The following is a 17,322-nucleotide window of genomic DNA, read 5'->3' as shown; positions in this document are numbered from 1 at the left end:
TCTGTACTTCTCTTTTCCTCAGCACTTGAGTCTCAGTTACTCAGATGTTCTTTAATCGATTCTGGTATCATTGCAAATCTCTACCTGCTCCTTTTCTTCCTTATACTCCCTCACCCCCATTTTTCCCAAAAAAAAAAGTGTCTAATATCAAAAGCTTCAGGTTTAATATTCTTGTTTTCATATTGTTACTTCCCTATCACAGTCCATGTATCAGCTTAGTGTTGGCCTCTTCACTATCTCAGTTTAATTTTCAGACACCGATCTTTACAGTTACTAACAAAAATTTATTGCAGAAAATGGATAGAAGGTACCTACAACTTGCTGAAATCGCTAATAAATTAATTTACTAACTATGTATCTTCCAACTGAATAAATCTGAAAGAACTTAAAAAATTTGTATAGGTTAGAATAATGTATACTGAAGTACTTACCTCTTAAGTTCACCGCATGGAAAAACATTTTGGATGATCTGTCAAAAGTAACAAAACAAAACAATCAATAGGGTAATAATATTAGCAGACGCATTCTAGTGTACTACAGTGAAATAAAAACCACACTTTTTACAACATCACAGTTTTATTATTATTCACATGTCTTGCTTATTGCTCAACTATTTTAATATACTAATGTTAGATTATTCCCCACATGCCCTTTTCATTGTATCATACAGGCTTTTAATCTGTCATACTTTGGAGTTGCAGGACAGACTTATTCACTGGGATTTGGAGTGGCACCATTCAGATTCTGCTGACGTAACAAGTGGATCTTACAGACTAGCCCTCTTTGATTTTCTTCACACTTTCAAGATTTAAAGGTCAGTGCTTGGACATAAATTTTGTATAGCAGTATGATGCACTAGCCAAACAACAGTCTGACGAGGAAAGGGGAAGGGATTTGAAGACTTACAAGTGTTGTTAAAGTCCAAAAAACATTCTGCTATCGACATGAACATCTGTGGTTCCAGGTGTAGCACTCTTGTAATCTTCAAACCACTGGGTCAATTTTTGCTATTTCCAACTTTTTCTTTCTTTTTTTTCACTTTTACTAAAATTCTACATTTTTTATTACAATGAAATGTTAATTAACAAATAATGAATCACAATTTGTTAATTTGTTTACAATTGTAAATTTTAATTACTGATCACTTGAAAATATGACTATTCATGAATTAAAATTGGTAAAAAATGTGAACAGTCTTATTGTTAAATTAAATATTATATACTATGACTGCTATTATGTTTACATTTATTCATAATCACTGGAATTAAAAGTATTTTTCATAATCACTGGAATTAAAAGTATTTTAATTTCTATTTTATGTTTTGCATTATTGAATCAAATTTTAATTTAATATAGACACTTGTTTCATGTGATTATTGATGTTGTTTACTTTCCTTTACTTTAAATTAATGAATTTGTGATTTGTACTAGAAAAGTAGGAGTCAACAACTATTAATTTTCATTTCAATTCAACAGTAAATAACAAATTCAAACAAAAGTACAAAAATGCAACCAGCAAGAAATGAACCAGCAACTTTGTGATTATAAAACTAAAATACTATGCACACAAGTACAGTCAGCTCTGATAAAAAGTTCAGATTTCTTTATATTTGGTGATACCTGGATCCCCAAATCTTCAAAGTCAATTTTTTTCTGGTGTTTTCAAAAAGTACCTCACACTGTTTTAGGAAAATGAGGTCTCGTCACTGATCTTCAAATCCTACAGATATGAAAAAAATCAAAGGGGGCCAACCAATAAGGTTGCTCTTTAAGACAAGGTGTCAGGTCACAAATGCCCACTGCTGTCCGTGTAACTGTTTGAAGTGATTGTTCTGAGGACACAATTTTTACCAAGTAGTGGTAAACATATAATAGACACACCTGTTTTGTAAACCTGCCCAGCAAGGATGAAAATGTTTAACATGGAACATGCAGATACAGAATCTCCAAATGAAAACAAACAAAGATAGAAGGTGGGAGCCAACTAATAAACGTGAACATGTGGATGTACCTTCCATTCCAATGCCAAAAGATACACACACAGCATTTTCTTTCAGTCTCCTCCTTTTTACATTACAGTGAGAGTGTAAAATTCACTAGATGTTCTGTCTGTGTGAGGTTCATGAATTTTGTCCCTGATTTCAATTTTGTTGACAAAAGTAATCAGTATAATACTTCAACATGTATAGTGAATATCAACCTTTTAAATAAATTTGGGCCACTGTAAATGCCGTCTTTTTTCCAGAGACAGGGAGCAAAAGCAACAAATACATCACAAAGACAACATTAGAAACAAACTGAAGACCCCCCCACCCATTCACGCGCGCACGCACGCACGCACGCACATACACAGCTGTATTCATTTCACATTTCAAGATTTTTTGCTATTCTTCTTTACCTTTACCTCTATAAGAATTAATACTGATACTGAAATCTCTTTGAATTAAGTGTTGTATGCTATGAGTCTATTCTCAATTTGTAAAGTTTATAACATCATAATCTTCACACGCACCTCTGGGTGGTGTGGGGAGAATATTGTCAAGGGATTATCTCATTTCAGGGCTTGACTTTAGAAAGTCATATCCCTGGCGGAGTAATTTGTTGATGTATTCGAGGCCAGGATAATACTGGGTGACAAGGGGGATGCTTCTGTGTGGTCTGGGGGTAGGAACATTGTTGTTGGACGGGGAGGAATGTATTGCTCGGGAGATCTGTTTGTGAACAAGGTCTGCAGGATAGTTGCGGGAGAGGAAAGCACTGGTCAGGTTATTGGTGTAATTGTTGAGGGATTCATCACTGGAGCAGATACGTTTGCCACGAATACCTAGGCTGTAGGGAAGGGAACGTTTGATGTGAAATGGATGGCAGCTATCAAAGTGAAGGTACTGTTGTTTGTTTGTGGGTTTGATGTGGACAGAGGTGTGGATGTGAGCTTCAACAAGATGAAGGTCAACATCCAGGAAGGTGGCTTGGGTTTTGGAGAAGGACCAGGTGAAATTCAGATTCGAAAAGGAGTTGAGGCTATGGAGGAAATTAAGGAGTGTTTCTTCACCATGAGTCCAGACCACAAAGATGTCATCTATAAATCTATACCAGGCCAGGGGAAGCAGCTGTTGGGTCTTCAGGAAAGCCTCCTCCATGTGGCCCATGAAGAGGTTGGCATAGGACGGAGCCATCCTGGTTCCCATGGCTGTTCCCCCGATTTGTTTGTAGGTCTGGCCTTCAAAAGTGAAGTAATTATGGGTGAGGAAGAAGTTGGTAAGTGTGATAAGGAATGAGGTTTTTGGAAGATCTTTGGGTGGCTGTTGGGAGAAGTAGTGTTCAAGGGCAGAGAGACCATGGGTATGTGGGATGATTGTGTAAAGGGATGTAGCATCCATGGTGACAAAGGTTTCAGGTGGGAGGGGAGTGGGAATGGATTTGAGGCATTCTAGGAAGTGGTTTGTGTCTTTGATGTAGGATGGAAGTCTGCAGGTGATAGGTTGGAGGTGTTGGTCTACCAGAGCTGTGATACGCTCTGTTGGGGCCTTGAAGCCTGCCACAATTGGACGGCCAGGATGGTTCTCTTTGTGGATTTTGGGTAATAGGTAGAAAGTAGGGGTACGGGGCTCAGGTGGAGTGAGTAGGTCTATGGAAGCCGTTGTGAGGCCTTGTGAGGGACCTTGGATTTTTAGGATTTTCTGCAGCTCAGTCTGGATGGAGGGAATGGGATCCTGGGTAACAGCTTTGTAGGTTGAGGTGTCAGAGTTGACGCAGTCCTTCTGCCACATACTCCACACGGTCAAGTACCACAGTTGTGGAGCCTTTACCCGCCGGGAGGATGACAATAGAGCGGTATGTTTTCAGCTCCTTAATGGCACGGGATTCAGCTGGGGTGATGTTGGGGGTTGTCGGGATGTTCTTCAAGAAGGACTGGGAGGCAACACTGGATGTGAGGAATTCCTGAAATGTCTGCAAGGGATGGTTTTGGGGGAGGGGAGGAGGATCCCTTTGGGAAGGCGGTCGGAACTGTTCTAGACAGGGTTCAACACTGGGTTTAGTATTTTGGGGCTGTGTTTGGGTGGTGAAGAGATATTTCCAGTTGAGGTTCCGGGTGAATGAGAGGAGATCTTTAACCTGAGCAGTGTGGTTGAATTTAGGCGTGGAGCTAAAGGTTAAGTCTTTTGATAGAACAGATGTCTCTGGAGGAGAGAGGGATCTGGATGCGAGGTTTAGAACTGAATTGGGACTGGTGATATGTGGCATTTGACTGTGGTTATAGCTGAGATTATCATCATGTTTCACTTTGTAAGAGGAGTTATACAGCTCCAGGTATTGCCCTATCTTCAGTCAACTCTTTTCTATTCCACGCAGCAATGGTAGAAACGGTTTATCTTCACTTGTTCCAGTGGCTACTCCAAACTACAAGGAATGACCACACATTCCTACAAGTTCATAATAGAAGGGAATGAAGCACTAACAAGTCCAGAACGTAGTGAAGACAGCAAAACAATAAAACTGTTCCAAATCAGTAACCACTCAAGACTGGAAAAAAACCAAGTCAAATTGGTTGTGCAGTGGCGAGATACGAACTGCTACAAAGAATGCCGTGACCCCAGGCCACAGGCTCAGCAGCAAATAGTCGCCACTGGGTGGTGCCCCATGACGTGCATATCACAATGGCGGCCCGCAGCTGCCACTCACAGGCTTAGTACCTCTGACATGTCCACATCTGTACTAGGAAGGGAATCTGCATCACTGTCTGATACACAGCTCCTCCTCCCTTAATCAGCGTGTAGGGTTGGAAATGGCCCGACCTATGCCAATTGCAACAAGGACGGGGAGAGGACAAAACCAGAACCTCCAGCAATGGCTCAAGTGAAACTTTCTCTATGGCCAGACAATAAGAGGGTGCCATCTGCATGGATTACAGCCCAATCAATGACCTCTGTGGTGCAACTTGGGTCAGCTCATTGCGAAGTGGCCACTGCGTGCAAAGAGGGTGGTGCCAAAGGGTTGTCCTCCATTGGCATCTCATTCCGTGACACGCACAGTCTACAATCGTTCAGAGTGGTCGGCACCAGAGGTATAGTCAGGAGCCGTGCATAGCACGGTGTGAGCAAGGGGAGCCACCTCAACTTGTTCCCATAGATTGTCAGTATCTACTTCCCGTCAATGTCTTGCACTAGGGCGGAGGGTGGAAGGGGGAGGAGCAGGCTCAGAGGCTGGCTCAGATCTGGGACAAGTCCAGAGGCGTTGCCTCATCGGTGATTGGGGAGGATATGAGGACAGCATGTCATGCTGTGGGCATAGTTGATTGCCGCGACAGACCAGCTGCTCCTGGTCAACCACCACCTCGAACATCACCCCATGTTGCCATCCATGGTGCACTGGGTCCACTTGGGATTTTGGCTGAAAGTGCGGGCCCACACCTGAGAGCCAGTACAATAACACAGTTGAAGGCAGAGGTGCGCTGCCTGCACTGCTGGATGCAGGAGGTCAAATAGGATATGTGGTCGCCTGCCATGCAAAATCTCAGGTGGGCTTTGTCCACTGGCAGGGTGTAGACCAGTACGAGGGCTATGTCGAAAGTTTTTAGCAGAATGTGTGAAAAAAAATGTATTTGCAAAAAAACGTTTACGACTTTTCATAATACTCTCCATTAGCATGTGTATTTGCAAAAAAACGTTTAAGACTTTTCAAAATACTCTCCATTAGCATGTATACATTTTTCCATTCTCTGAAACCACTTAGAAAATGTGTCAGTACAAGCTTCCTCTTCATCTGATGAAAACCACTGCCCTCGAATTTTTTCCTTAGTCTTAGGGAACAGAAAGAAGTCACAGGTGGCCAGGTCAGGTGAATAGGGGGGATGGGGTAACACTCGCACTTTTTCCTTCTCCAGAAAGTCCATCGTTCTGGTGGCCCTGTGCACAGATGCATTGTCGTGATGCAGCAGAAGGTGCCCATTCTTGGACTTTGGATGCTGTGACTTCCATGTGGCGATGACTTTTGGAAGACAATCGTTCACGTACCACTCAGCATTGACTGTACGACGTGTGTCCAAGGTCACAGAAGTGAGATGCCCGATCTTTGTGAAAAAAGTTGCCACCATCTGGGTGGTTCCTCCCCTGGAAAACACCACACAGAAGACTGTCTCTTCGTTTCAGGGTCATAATGGTAGACCCACGTTTCATCACCTGTGATGATATTGTAGGTGTCTTGGGACTTCCCACCATTGAACTTTTCAAGCATGAAACGACACCAGTCCACTCTCACCTCCTTTTGGCTTTGTCAGGGAATGTGGCACCCAACGGGCACATCTCTTAGTAAGGCCTAAGTGACTATGAACTATGGTCTGTGCTGCTGTTGATCCAATATTTAGGGTCCCTTCAATGTCGCAAAATGTAAGATGTGGATCTTCTTTGATCATTTTCCTCACAGCATCAATGCTTTCAGGAGTCACAGCTGTTGCTGGCCGACCGGGACGAGGTTCATCTTCAATTGACTGCCAACCCCTCGAAAACTCGGGAAACCAAATTCTAACTGTGGCCCTAGAAGGGGAAGCTTCACCAAAAACACGCAGCACAGGAGAATGGCATTCTTCGGCACTTAAACCCTTTTTATGATCATAAAAAATCATGGTGCAAAAGTCGCCGCACAACAGCTCCATCCTGCACCGTCTCTGACTCAGCACTGCCTGTGCATTCTTACCGCGCTGTGGGGGGATCACAGCCAGCCAGGGGCTGTGCGTGCACATCCCAAGGTCGAAAAAACATCGCTCTTTCGAATGAAAACAACCCCATTGTCCTCCGCCTTACGGTTTACGGGCTGCTAAAAACTTTCGGCATAGCCCTCATATGTGGCCCTTGAATTTGCCAACATCAAGATTTTTTCATCTGTGACTTAACATTCTGATTAATTGCGAGGCTTTGGAATTGGGTGCCAGACAAGTGAAATGGTGTGGTGGTCAGGTGCTCGATACCATAATGTCTACAAAAAACTCTAAATGCTGAACCAAAAAATGTGAGCCGCTGCTGGGAACCACTGCAGCTGCAGCCCCTTCTATAGCAAAGAAAGGAGATAAAGCCCAAACTGTGGCCCCAGAGGATGTTCAGGGTGTATACGAAGACAAGGAAAAAATTCCCAGATTTCCGGGTTAAAAGTACATTTTTTCTTGGGTGAAAATACACTTTTTCTGTGTAAAGTGATAGTATACTTTCCCTCAGAACCGTAAAACTTATAAATTCCTTGATTAGTTAAGATTTTCCACATAGGCGTATAACTTCCCAACACTTTAGAAAACAAACCCAGGAAGAGAAAGGAAAGGTGTTTTGAAAAAATCTTTGATGTGTAGCAACATGTACACTGCATATTTTCTTATTACGAAAGTATATATTCAAATTCAACCGAACACAGAACATTAGTTTCCAAAGCACTGAAACCGAAATTGCGATACACTTTTGTAAGCCAATCATAGCTCCTGTCAGTGGACTTGCTAGCAGATGACAGCAGATATTCAGAGTTTAAGACACCTGATGTAGCCTGCCAATAGGAACATCACTCTTAGGTAACGCAAATACACAAACACGAAAAGTTAAAGATTTCAATTTTAATACTAGCTAAGCTTTCACATATAATATTGGTCTTTTCTTGTGTGTGTTACATTTTAAGACACACCACACAAATGTGTCAGTAAAATTTTAAGTAATGACCTAAGCATCTGCACTTCTGGGTTCAAAATTCTTGCAACAAAGTGTTAAGCTCTAAACGAGAATCAAACGCTCTGTGATTTAAGAAATCACATCCATACACATAACATAATTCATTGTGAGTAAAATGAAATTTACTTTGAAAGTAATGCTTTTGAAAGCACCATTCACAATATTTACCTGTAACCTACTAGAATTCGTTTCAGCAGTTAAGAGAGCGCCAGAAAACGGCGTTACTGTGCATGAGCAGCTACGATGACACAGGAAGCCCATATGTGTATAGCATTAAGAGATCTTACATTCCGTCATAAATGAAACAGGACATCAGAGGATACTCCAAGAGCATCAGAATTTTGTTAACCATACTAAAACACATCATTCAGCTTAAAGCGCACATTCCTAGTTCGGATTCACAAAGAAGTAGGCCACAACCTGATATAAAGCTTTTCAGTGTGGTTTTTGGGATACAAATTTTCTTGGATTACCAGTACTGTATTGTCTTATGTTTAGTTATTTACTATAGCATAATGCCAAACACGCCAGAAGATAAAAACATACACCTGAAATTCCGCAAACTGTCAATAGTGTTTCAAATAAATTGACTGCCTTTGCGAAAAGATTAATAAAAGCCAAATTTCTTTAGCGAACTGACAAAAGTAACTTAATTGTTCTGCAAGGCAATAATTATGTGAATGTATTTTAATTCCCTTGATAGCTACTAGCCACAGAAATTCATTTTGTTTTCATTTGACTTAAGAGATGTAAGCAAAGAGGAAACAGCAAAATCACTAACTGCAAACATGGGTCAAGTGGAAACTACCCCTCTCCCCACTACAACTCAGGCCGCTCTGCACATGATCGAATCTGGCACCTTCAGCGCGTTAAGACAAATTTTTCCGAGTTGGATTTGGCTGCTTGTTGCTACTGTTGATCCAGGTAACAGCTGCACTTCAATTACCCAGAAGCGGGAGAAAAGGTACTATTCACACATGACTCAACTGCGCATGTGCATGAGTCCACTGGCAACTGCTCAAACAAACTTAATGTAAACCATTGGGACATCACACTCATTAAAAGCAGTTCATTGTTATGAACTATTGGATAGTCTTTGTCCTTTAACACATTATGCTATTGGCAGACACTTGTGTGTGCGTGTTTTGTTGTTGTAAATGGCGCGTGGCACGGTTTTTTGCCCTCGTTTATGTTTTATTGTTACAGTAGTTTTCTGCAGTAGCAGGCTAAAGTGAAATTCTCTGTTAGAATATCAGTTCGTACCAGTCAAAACTACAATAATTTAACTGAAAACTAAAACAATGAAAACTTCCCAGAATTCTAATAATTTCCAGGTTTCTGCTGGATGAAAAAAACTCCAGAGTTTTTCCTGGATTTCCCGGTTGTCCTGGGGCATGTACACCCTGATGATGTTGACATCCACACTATATGTGGCAAATCTGAAAGAACATTAATGAACAACAACCACATTGCTCCCTGGAAAGGGCCGGCAAAATCTGTGTGTATTCTTTGGCAAAATCTTCGTGTATTCTTTACCATGGATAGTCAGGCTGGAGCCACGAGCTGAAACACTGTGCTGGGGCTGACTGGTTACAGGCACAGCTGTAGCAGTTGCGGATGATATATCAGGGTGTATACGCAGACAAGAAAAAAAAAATTCCTTGATTTTTCCCGGATCTCCCGGTTAAAAACGCACTTTTTGTCCCCCACATGAAAATACACTTCTTCCAAGGTGAAAGTACTCTTTTCCTGTGATAAGCACCAGTGTATTTTCCTGCATAGCTGTAAAAATATCAGTACTTTGAATGATAAAGCTTTTTATACACCAGCACAGAACTTCTCGACACTTTAGAAAACGAAACTTGACAAGAGAAAAAAAATGCGCTTTGGAAAGATCTTTGATGTGCAGTAACATGTACACTGCATATTTTCATATTACAAACGAATAAATTCAAATTCCATCAAACACGGCACATTAGTTTCTGAAGCATTGAATTAGAGATTACAGTGTGCTTGTTTTGTCAGCCAATCATAGCACATGTCACATGCTCTCGGTGGCCACTGACAGCAGATATTCAGAGCATAAGACACATGATGTAGTCAGCCAATAAGTAGTGTGAATACACAAATAGGAAAAGTTAATGGTTTAAATTAACATATGCAGTGTAGCTACAAGAAAAGCTGAGATTTCATATATAATGTTGGCCTTTTTTGCATGTGTTCCACTTTAAGATAAATTACACACATGTGCCAGTACAATTTTAAACAATGGCATTAATGTCTAGTCTTCTACGCTCAAAATTATTCTAAGTGACTAGTCCTCAAAGAGTTAAGTTTTAAATGAGAGTCAAGCACCCTGTGATTTAAGAAATTCATTACACCTACTCTCACTAACATAATTCATTTTGCGTAAAAGGAAATTTCCTTTGAAAGTAATGCTTTTCAAAGAACCATCCACAATATTTTCCTGCAACCTCTTAGACATGGGTTCATTTCAGCAGTTGCCAGAGAGGGCCAGAAAACAAGCATGACTGGGCATCGGAAGCTACAATGACGTAGGAAGCCCCTATGTTCATACACATATAGCATTAAGAGATGTTACATGATGTCATAAAAGGAATACGACATCAGAGGATACTCCAAGAGCATAGGAATTTTGTAAACCATACTTAAACGCATAATTCGACTTAAAGGACACATTCATATGTGCATATCCACAATGAAGTAGGCCACGTTTTGGGATGCAAATTTTCTTGGATCATCAGTACTGTAATGCCTCATGTTTGGTTCTTTATTATGGCATAATGCCATACATGCCAGAAGATGAAAATGTGCACTTGAAATCCAGTGAACAGTTGAAACTAGTCAATAGTGTGGAATGAAACACTTTGTTTCTTATAAATTGGCAGCATCTGCAGAAAAGATTAATAAAAGCTACATATATTTATCAAACCACCAAAAATAATTTCATTGCTGTGCAAGGCTATTACTGCTAGACTGCCAGAAACAGTGAAATAAAATAAAATCAGAAAACTGAAACTAGTAACATATTTAACATTCCATAATTATGTGAATGTATTTTAATTCATTTGTTAGCTCTCAGCCACAGAAATCCATTTTATTTTCATTTGAGAAGTGAACTGTAAACGAAGAGGAAACAGCAAACTCACTAAATGAAAACACAGGTCCCTATCCTTCTTCCCACTACAAACCAGACTGCTCTGCCTATGCGCAAATCTCGTACCTTGAGCGCACCAGAAAACATTTTCTGGGTAGCATGACTGCTTCTTGCTACTGCTGCAGCCACATTTCAAGTATCCAGGAGCGGGAAGTGGTACTCCTCATACGCAACTCAACTGCGCATGCGCATGATCCCGTTGGCAACTGCTCAAAACGAACTTCATGTAAACAGTTGCGACGCCATGCTCATCGGAAGCAGTTTGCTGTTACGAAGTATTCCATAGCCCTCGTCCTAAAGCCTCTGACACATCTTGCTTTGGGAAGGCGCTTGTGTGTGCACTGTGTTTTGTTGTTGTAAATGGCGCATTTCCTTTGGAACGTAAGTTTTATTCTCTTGTTGACATTTTATTGCTGCAGTATTATTCTGCAGTAGCGGGATACAGTAAAATTCTTTGTTAAGACTATCAGTCAAAATTACAAAAATTTAACTCAAGACTGAAACAATGAAAAATTCCCGGAATTCTATGAACATCCTGGTTTTTTTCCGGTTTTCTGCCGAATAAAAAAATTCCCGGGTTTTTCCCAGATTTCCCAGTTGTCCCTGAGCGTATACACCCTGTACATTCAGTTTTGGGATCTACGCTCTGCCAGTACACGACACCATGCTACTGCTTGCATTTGGCACATTCCCCAATGTGCAGCGTGGAAGAACTGCAATATGTGGGGGAAGAGAGCGGGAGGGACAATCATCCAACATTCTGTATCGTCCGAGGCTAACAAAATGACCCCTTCAGTAACACCGAGTCTGGGCCTGGGGAAAAAATAAGTGAGCCACTCTGGGTCCGCATCTTTATGCAAATGTTCAGGTCAGCCTCACTGCACTGCAGATAACGCCCTCCGAAGGAGCAGGTCCAATCTTGTCTGGTGCTACACCACCCACCATATTGGAAAACTCATGAAGGGTGTGCAGCTGGTTCATGTCCAAGGCAAAAACAGTGTTTCAAATCTGTAGAAATCGGCATGGTAGTTCTGTAGTGCATATAATAACTAAGAAACAATGCCCACTACTGCAGCTATTGCAACATGTTGTCCGGAAGTTTTGCATGGGGGTCCAACAAAGATAGCATGGGCCTGTGGCCCATCATCAGCTGAAACTTTGTACCACAGAGGTAGACATGGAACTTCCAGACAGCAAAAATGATGGCCCATGCCTCTTTTTCAATCTGTGAATAATCTTGCTGTGCTTAGTTCAACATCTCGTCTTAGACACAAATGCAATAGGCTGTCCCATGTCATCGGCAAATTTATGCAATAGGAAGGCACCAACACCACAATCGGATGCATCTGTGGCTAATGTTAACCATTCGCCCAGCTGGAACATTTCCAAACAAGAAGCCAGCCTCAGGAGCAAAGCTGTACAAATTCCCTCTGACCACGCAAACAGAGCACCCATTTTATGTAACTGGTTAAGTGGGTGGGAAATACAAGCAGCATTTGGAATGAACTTGGCATAATAATTGATTCCACCCAGAAAAAAATTGCAATTTTTTATGATTCTGAGGCACCAGTAAATTAATAATAGTAATTACATGATCTTGGGTGGGTGTAAACTCATGTTCACTCGAACTTTGACCAAAATACTTGACCCTGGGCTGAAAAAAAACTACACTTGATAAGATGACAACATAGACCTTTGGCTTACAGCTGATCAAACAACAGTTGTACATAATGCGAGTGTTGTTCCCGCGTGGCCTCCATACCTAACAAATCATCCAAATACATGACACAATTAAGGATGCCTTCAATGAACTGTCTCGATACCTCTGAAAAATTGTGGGAGCATTTGCAGCCCCAAACGGCAAACTTATTATAACTGTACATGTTGAATGGCATATTAATCAACAGAAACTGTTTTGTGATCTTATTAACAGGTAAATGAAAATATGCATCAGCGAGATCAACTTTTGAAAAACACCGACTTCCAGCCAATTTAGCTAACAATTCCTCTTGCCTAGGAGCTGGGTACAAATCGACATGCTCAGGCATTAATGAGAGATTTAAAAGCACCACTGATCCAATGTAACCCATTACGCTTTTGTACAACACCACAGGTTTTATCCACTAATTACACAAGACTGTGGAGATTACACAAGTATTCTGCAATCTGTCTAGTTCTGCCTTAACTTGATTGCGCATGGTAAAGGGTATCTGATGGGCTCTTCAGAACTTTGGCACTGCCAAATGCTTCAAAGAGATGTGCGCCTGAAAATTCACAGCACAACTTAAAGAAGGTTCAAACACCTGTTTGGAAGTTTTGCACAACACATCCAGTTCCATGAATGGAGTCACCCTAGAAATTAGAGTCCCCTGATACTGAATATGGAACCAGAAAAGTGCAAAAGCATCAAGACTAAAAATGTTAGTAATCGTCTAAGAATTAGCTACAAGCAAGGTTAGTTTCCGAGCTATCTTTTTGTACTTAGCTTGCACCATGATTTGATCCCGCAGTGCCATCAAGTGGCCATTGCACATCACCACTTTGTGCCACAGTGGACGCAGTGCAGGGAGCCAATGTGCCAGTAAGTATCCCCATTAATTAAGAACATGGCCGCATCGGTGTTCAACTGGAATTCTGCCGTCACCTCCTTGATGTTCAATAGCAGCATGATACACTGCACCCTGTCTGATGATGTTCCTGGCAGTGGCAGGATGGTGTGCAGGAAGCTAGTGATGGAAGTTGACACCCACCAGCCAAAGCAGTCACTCTTGAGGTGTCCTGGCTTGCAGCAAGCAAAATGGGTAATGTAATGGTACAGGCAGTGATGATGAGGGCCACACTCTGGACATGATTTGATGGCATGACTTGCATTGGGGTCCTCATATAATGATGGGGAGGGAAATTCTTCAGGAGCCACTGCTCGCTTCGAGACACTTCAACAGTGAAGCAAGTGCTTTCATCTTTGAGCACCTGCCAATTCATAGTGTAAAGAAGCATTAACTACTGAATCCTATGGCAGACTACCAGACGCACAAGAGCTCAGTAAATCAGATGATAACCTTGATTGAGAGTCATCAGTTGATCAAAAAGTATGATAATGACTAATACTTCTAACAACATCAAAACCAGAAGAATCATCAAAGAGAGCTTGCGCTGAGGCAATCACTTTATATGCCTTAGCAATTTTTAACACATCTTCCAATGAAGGATTTGATGTTTCTAAAGCCTTTGCACACCTCATGATCCAAAGCCAGGTAGACTGTAACCTCCTGAATTAAAGGATCTGGTTATGACATACCACACTTTTGACAGGTAAAAATCACACTTGTGATATAAGCCTTGTAAATCAGCAGCCTATACTGCGTAGGACTGTTTACTTTGCTTAATATGCAGATTGAACTTGAGCCTAGATGCAACAATGTGCATTTGGTGACTGTAGTATTCAGTCAGCAAAGCATAGGGGTCCAAGAGTGGAAGTAATTTTTGCACCAATTCATACAACTTACTACTAGATGACAGTAACAGCACACAATGGCACTCAGGAACATCAGTTTGACATGCCTTGCAGTGCAGTTTGAAATGCCGTAAATAGACCTTCCAACTCTTTCTTGCCTTACTGAAGGAAGTGAGTGGCAGAGGGAGATGTGTGGAAACAGTGGCTGCCATGACAAACTCAGGATCCATGGTTCTACTTTAAATGGCATGGTAAGAAAGTGCTCATCGCCAGTTTTCTATCCTGTGTTGCGAGGGTAGAAACTGTTTATTGTCACTTGCTTTGGTGAATATACTGAACGACAGAGAATGAGTAAGTGTTCCTGTAAGTCCGCAGCTGACATGAACTGAATGAAGAACTAACAAGTCTGGGACATGGTGAAGTCGGCTTAGCAATGTAACAGTTTCAAGTCAGTGACGACAAACTAAGTCAACTTGGCTGTGCAGTAGTATGATATGAATGGCTACAAAGTACAGCAAGGAATGAACCACACAGCGAGCCTGGGCCACAGGCTCAGCAGCAAACAAGCGCCACTGTGTGGTGCCACATGACGTGTATCTCGGTGGTGGTTCCATATCAAATAGCGGCCCACAGTTGCTGTTCACAGCTTTAGTATCTTTGAATGTCCACATCCATGCTAGGCAGGGATTCTGAATCACTATCAGGTACAAAATGTTCCATATACCACATTTCAGCAAAAAGAAATTTATATCACTGCTGCACTGGCTGGCACATTTGCCCAACAACACCCACTGAACATATCTGGGATATGGTTGGTTGGCAATTTGTCCATCAAAGTCCTCCAGTGACCACTGATGGTCATTTGTTGACTCTCATACAAACTATGTAAAGAGAGATTCCCCAGGAACATTTCTAGACACAATCTGATTCCATGTCACAGTGTACAGATACTTTCACTACAATGAATGGAGGCTTCATATTATACTAAATTATAAAATTCAAATATTATGTGTAGTTCCGTAATATGAATAATTTCAGTACTGTTACATAATTTAATGGCAGAGTAAGCTTGATTCAGTCACTTGTATGTTTCTTAGTATTCCAATTTTTACAAATGTGTGTGTATATTTTGAATAAAATTCTGCTGGGTGTTATATTAAAGTTTACTGTTAGACTAATATTAAAGCAGGTTTGTACCTTTCCAACAGTAGACTCTGGTTTGTGAGCAGCATATCTACCAAAATGAGGCGATGAGTTAGCACTTCCTGCTGCCTCTATTACCCGAGTGCTGCAACATTTTAATTGAGATTAACTGGACACAGAAATTTGGAAGTGTCATCCGTATTAGTCATAAGAAACTCTTGTATAATAATCCAGATACTTCTACGAAACACAAGAGCATAACAACCTTGATACATACTAAAACTGTGTCCAAAATAATCGTAGCACAAGTTTATTAAAAGGCATGCAACTATTTTAAATAATTATGATTGGACTAAACTATTTATTATTAGTCTAAAAATGAAGAGAGACAAATATCATACTACATTTTAACATTTTAATGATTCAATATTCTGTTTACCTTGATACCCCGAGAAAAACCTGCTAAATTAAAATACAATTTGGACAGTTGTTATGAGGACAGAACATTACTTATGTTTAATATATTTTCTGAACAGAGAAAGACTGAGTGGAGACATCTGCTGAAATAGCTAACTTTTGTTTTTCATCTCACCTTTTAACTATTGAACAATGGAAAATCTGAGATGGAATGACAACAATGAATTAGGATAGGTTGCTGATCACCACATACAGGAGTCACTGAGCAGCAGACATGCACCATAAAGAATAAACCGAACAGCACCTTAAGGTGTTTCATAAATAATGTCACTTCTATATTTAAAGTACATTTCAAAGTAGACTAAGCTATCAAAGTCCTTTGTCAGACATAGGATCGCCCCCCACCCCCACCCAAATCTTTTTGTGTGTGTGTGTGTGTGTGTGTGTGTGTGTGTGTGTGTGTGGTTTTTTTTTAAGAGTGTATTTCTCATTCAAGACTTTGCATTATCTCATTTCTGCCACTGAGGATTGTTCAATCAATAGCTCTGATTGAATCTGATTACAAACAGTATAAAACTGACATTGATACGAAATGTTTCAAATACCACACTTCGAGACAAACTGCGAAACTGTGGGGGGGAAGATATTTTTCTACTTTTTTATGGGAGTAGTGGAGAATGCAACCATTCAGAAATACTGCCAAGTGCAGCAAGTGTCTATCATTAGGTATAAACACAGGAACAGAACTTTCTGGTGGAAATTGAAGGAGTAAAGGTAACGACTCACCGGATTGTAGCGATGTACCATCCATTGAAATCTAACATTTATTCAGTAGTATGTTCGAGCACTGGGTAGTAAATGCCACAGTGGCCACTCCTGGGTGGACAGTGGTTGGTTGTCATGCATACACAAAAAACGCTGTGCAGAAATTGCAGCAGAATTGATATACAACATGACTGCTTTAACAGGTGGGCCTGCATTCGTCAGGATAAGCCTACAATAGGACTAACTGGAACAGGATTTGCTCGATGGGTGTATAGGACAGGTCTTGCACCTGGGTCTTTCACAGGGGAATGACCCATATGACAAGAGCTTGGGAGAGAATGTGGCATAAAGACTTGTGGGGTAAGATGTTCCTCATTTCTGGGCACTTTGATAAATACAGGAAATCGTGGAGAAAGATATGGCTGAATTGTCCTAGTTTGGGCTGATGCTGGGTGATGAGGGGGAGTGTTGCTTTGCCACTGGTACTTGGGGTTGGTTGGAAGTTTTGAGATGTATCAGAATATTATGCGCAAAATCTGTCTATGGAGGATTAGGTCTGGAGGATGTGCCTATCTGTGAAGGCCCTAGCAAGATCTTCAGTACAGCGGGAAAGGGATTTCTCATCACTGCAGATGCACCTTCCACTGGTGGCCAGGCTATAT

General features: G+C 41.1%; 1 protein-coding gene across 3 annotated transcripts in view; it reads right to left on the bottom strand.

Annotated features, from left to right (window-relative positions):
- Window positions 1–17,322, bottom strand: part of LOC124612549 (alpha-tubulin N-acetyltransferase 1-like) — a 100,049-nt gene that overhangs the window by 32,879 nt on the left and 49,848 nt on the right. For all 3 annotated transcript variants that reach the window (XM_047140823.1, XM_047140822.1, XM_047140824.1), the window contains 2 exons: window positions 15,533–15,623; window positions 432–469 (listed from right to left, as the gene is read on the bottom strand). In XM_047140823.1, the coding sequence (XP_046996779.1) occupies window positions 432–469; window positions 15,533–15,623 (129 nt within the window). The remainder of the gene's footprint in view (window positions 1–431; window positions 470–15,532; window positions 15,624–17,322) is intronic.

Source organism: Schistocerca americana, chromosome 4 (assembly GCF_021461395.2).
Source record: "Schistocerca americana isolate TAMUIC-IGC-003095 chromosome 4, iqSchAmer2.1, whole genome shotgun sequence".
NCBI lineage: Eukaryota > Metazoa > Arthropoda > Insecta > Orthoptera > Acrididae > Schistocerca > Schistocerca americana.
The sequence above is the reverse complement of the archived record's forward strand: the minus strand, read 5'-3'. Positions and strand labels throughout refer to the sequence as shown.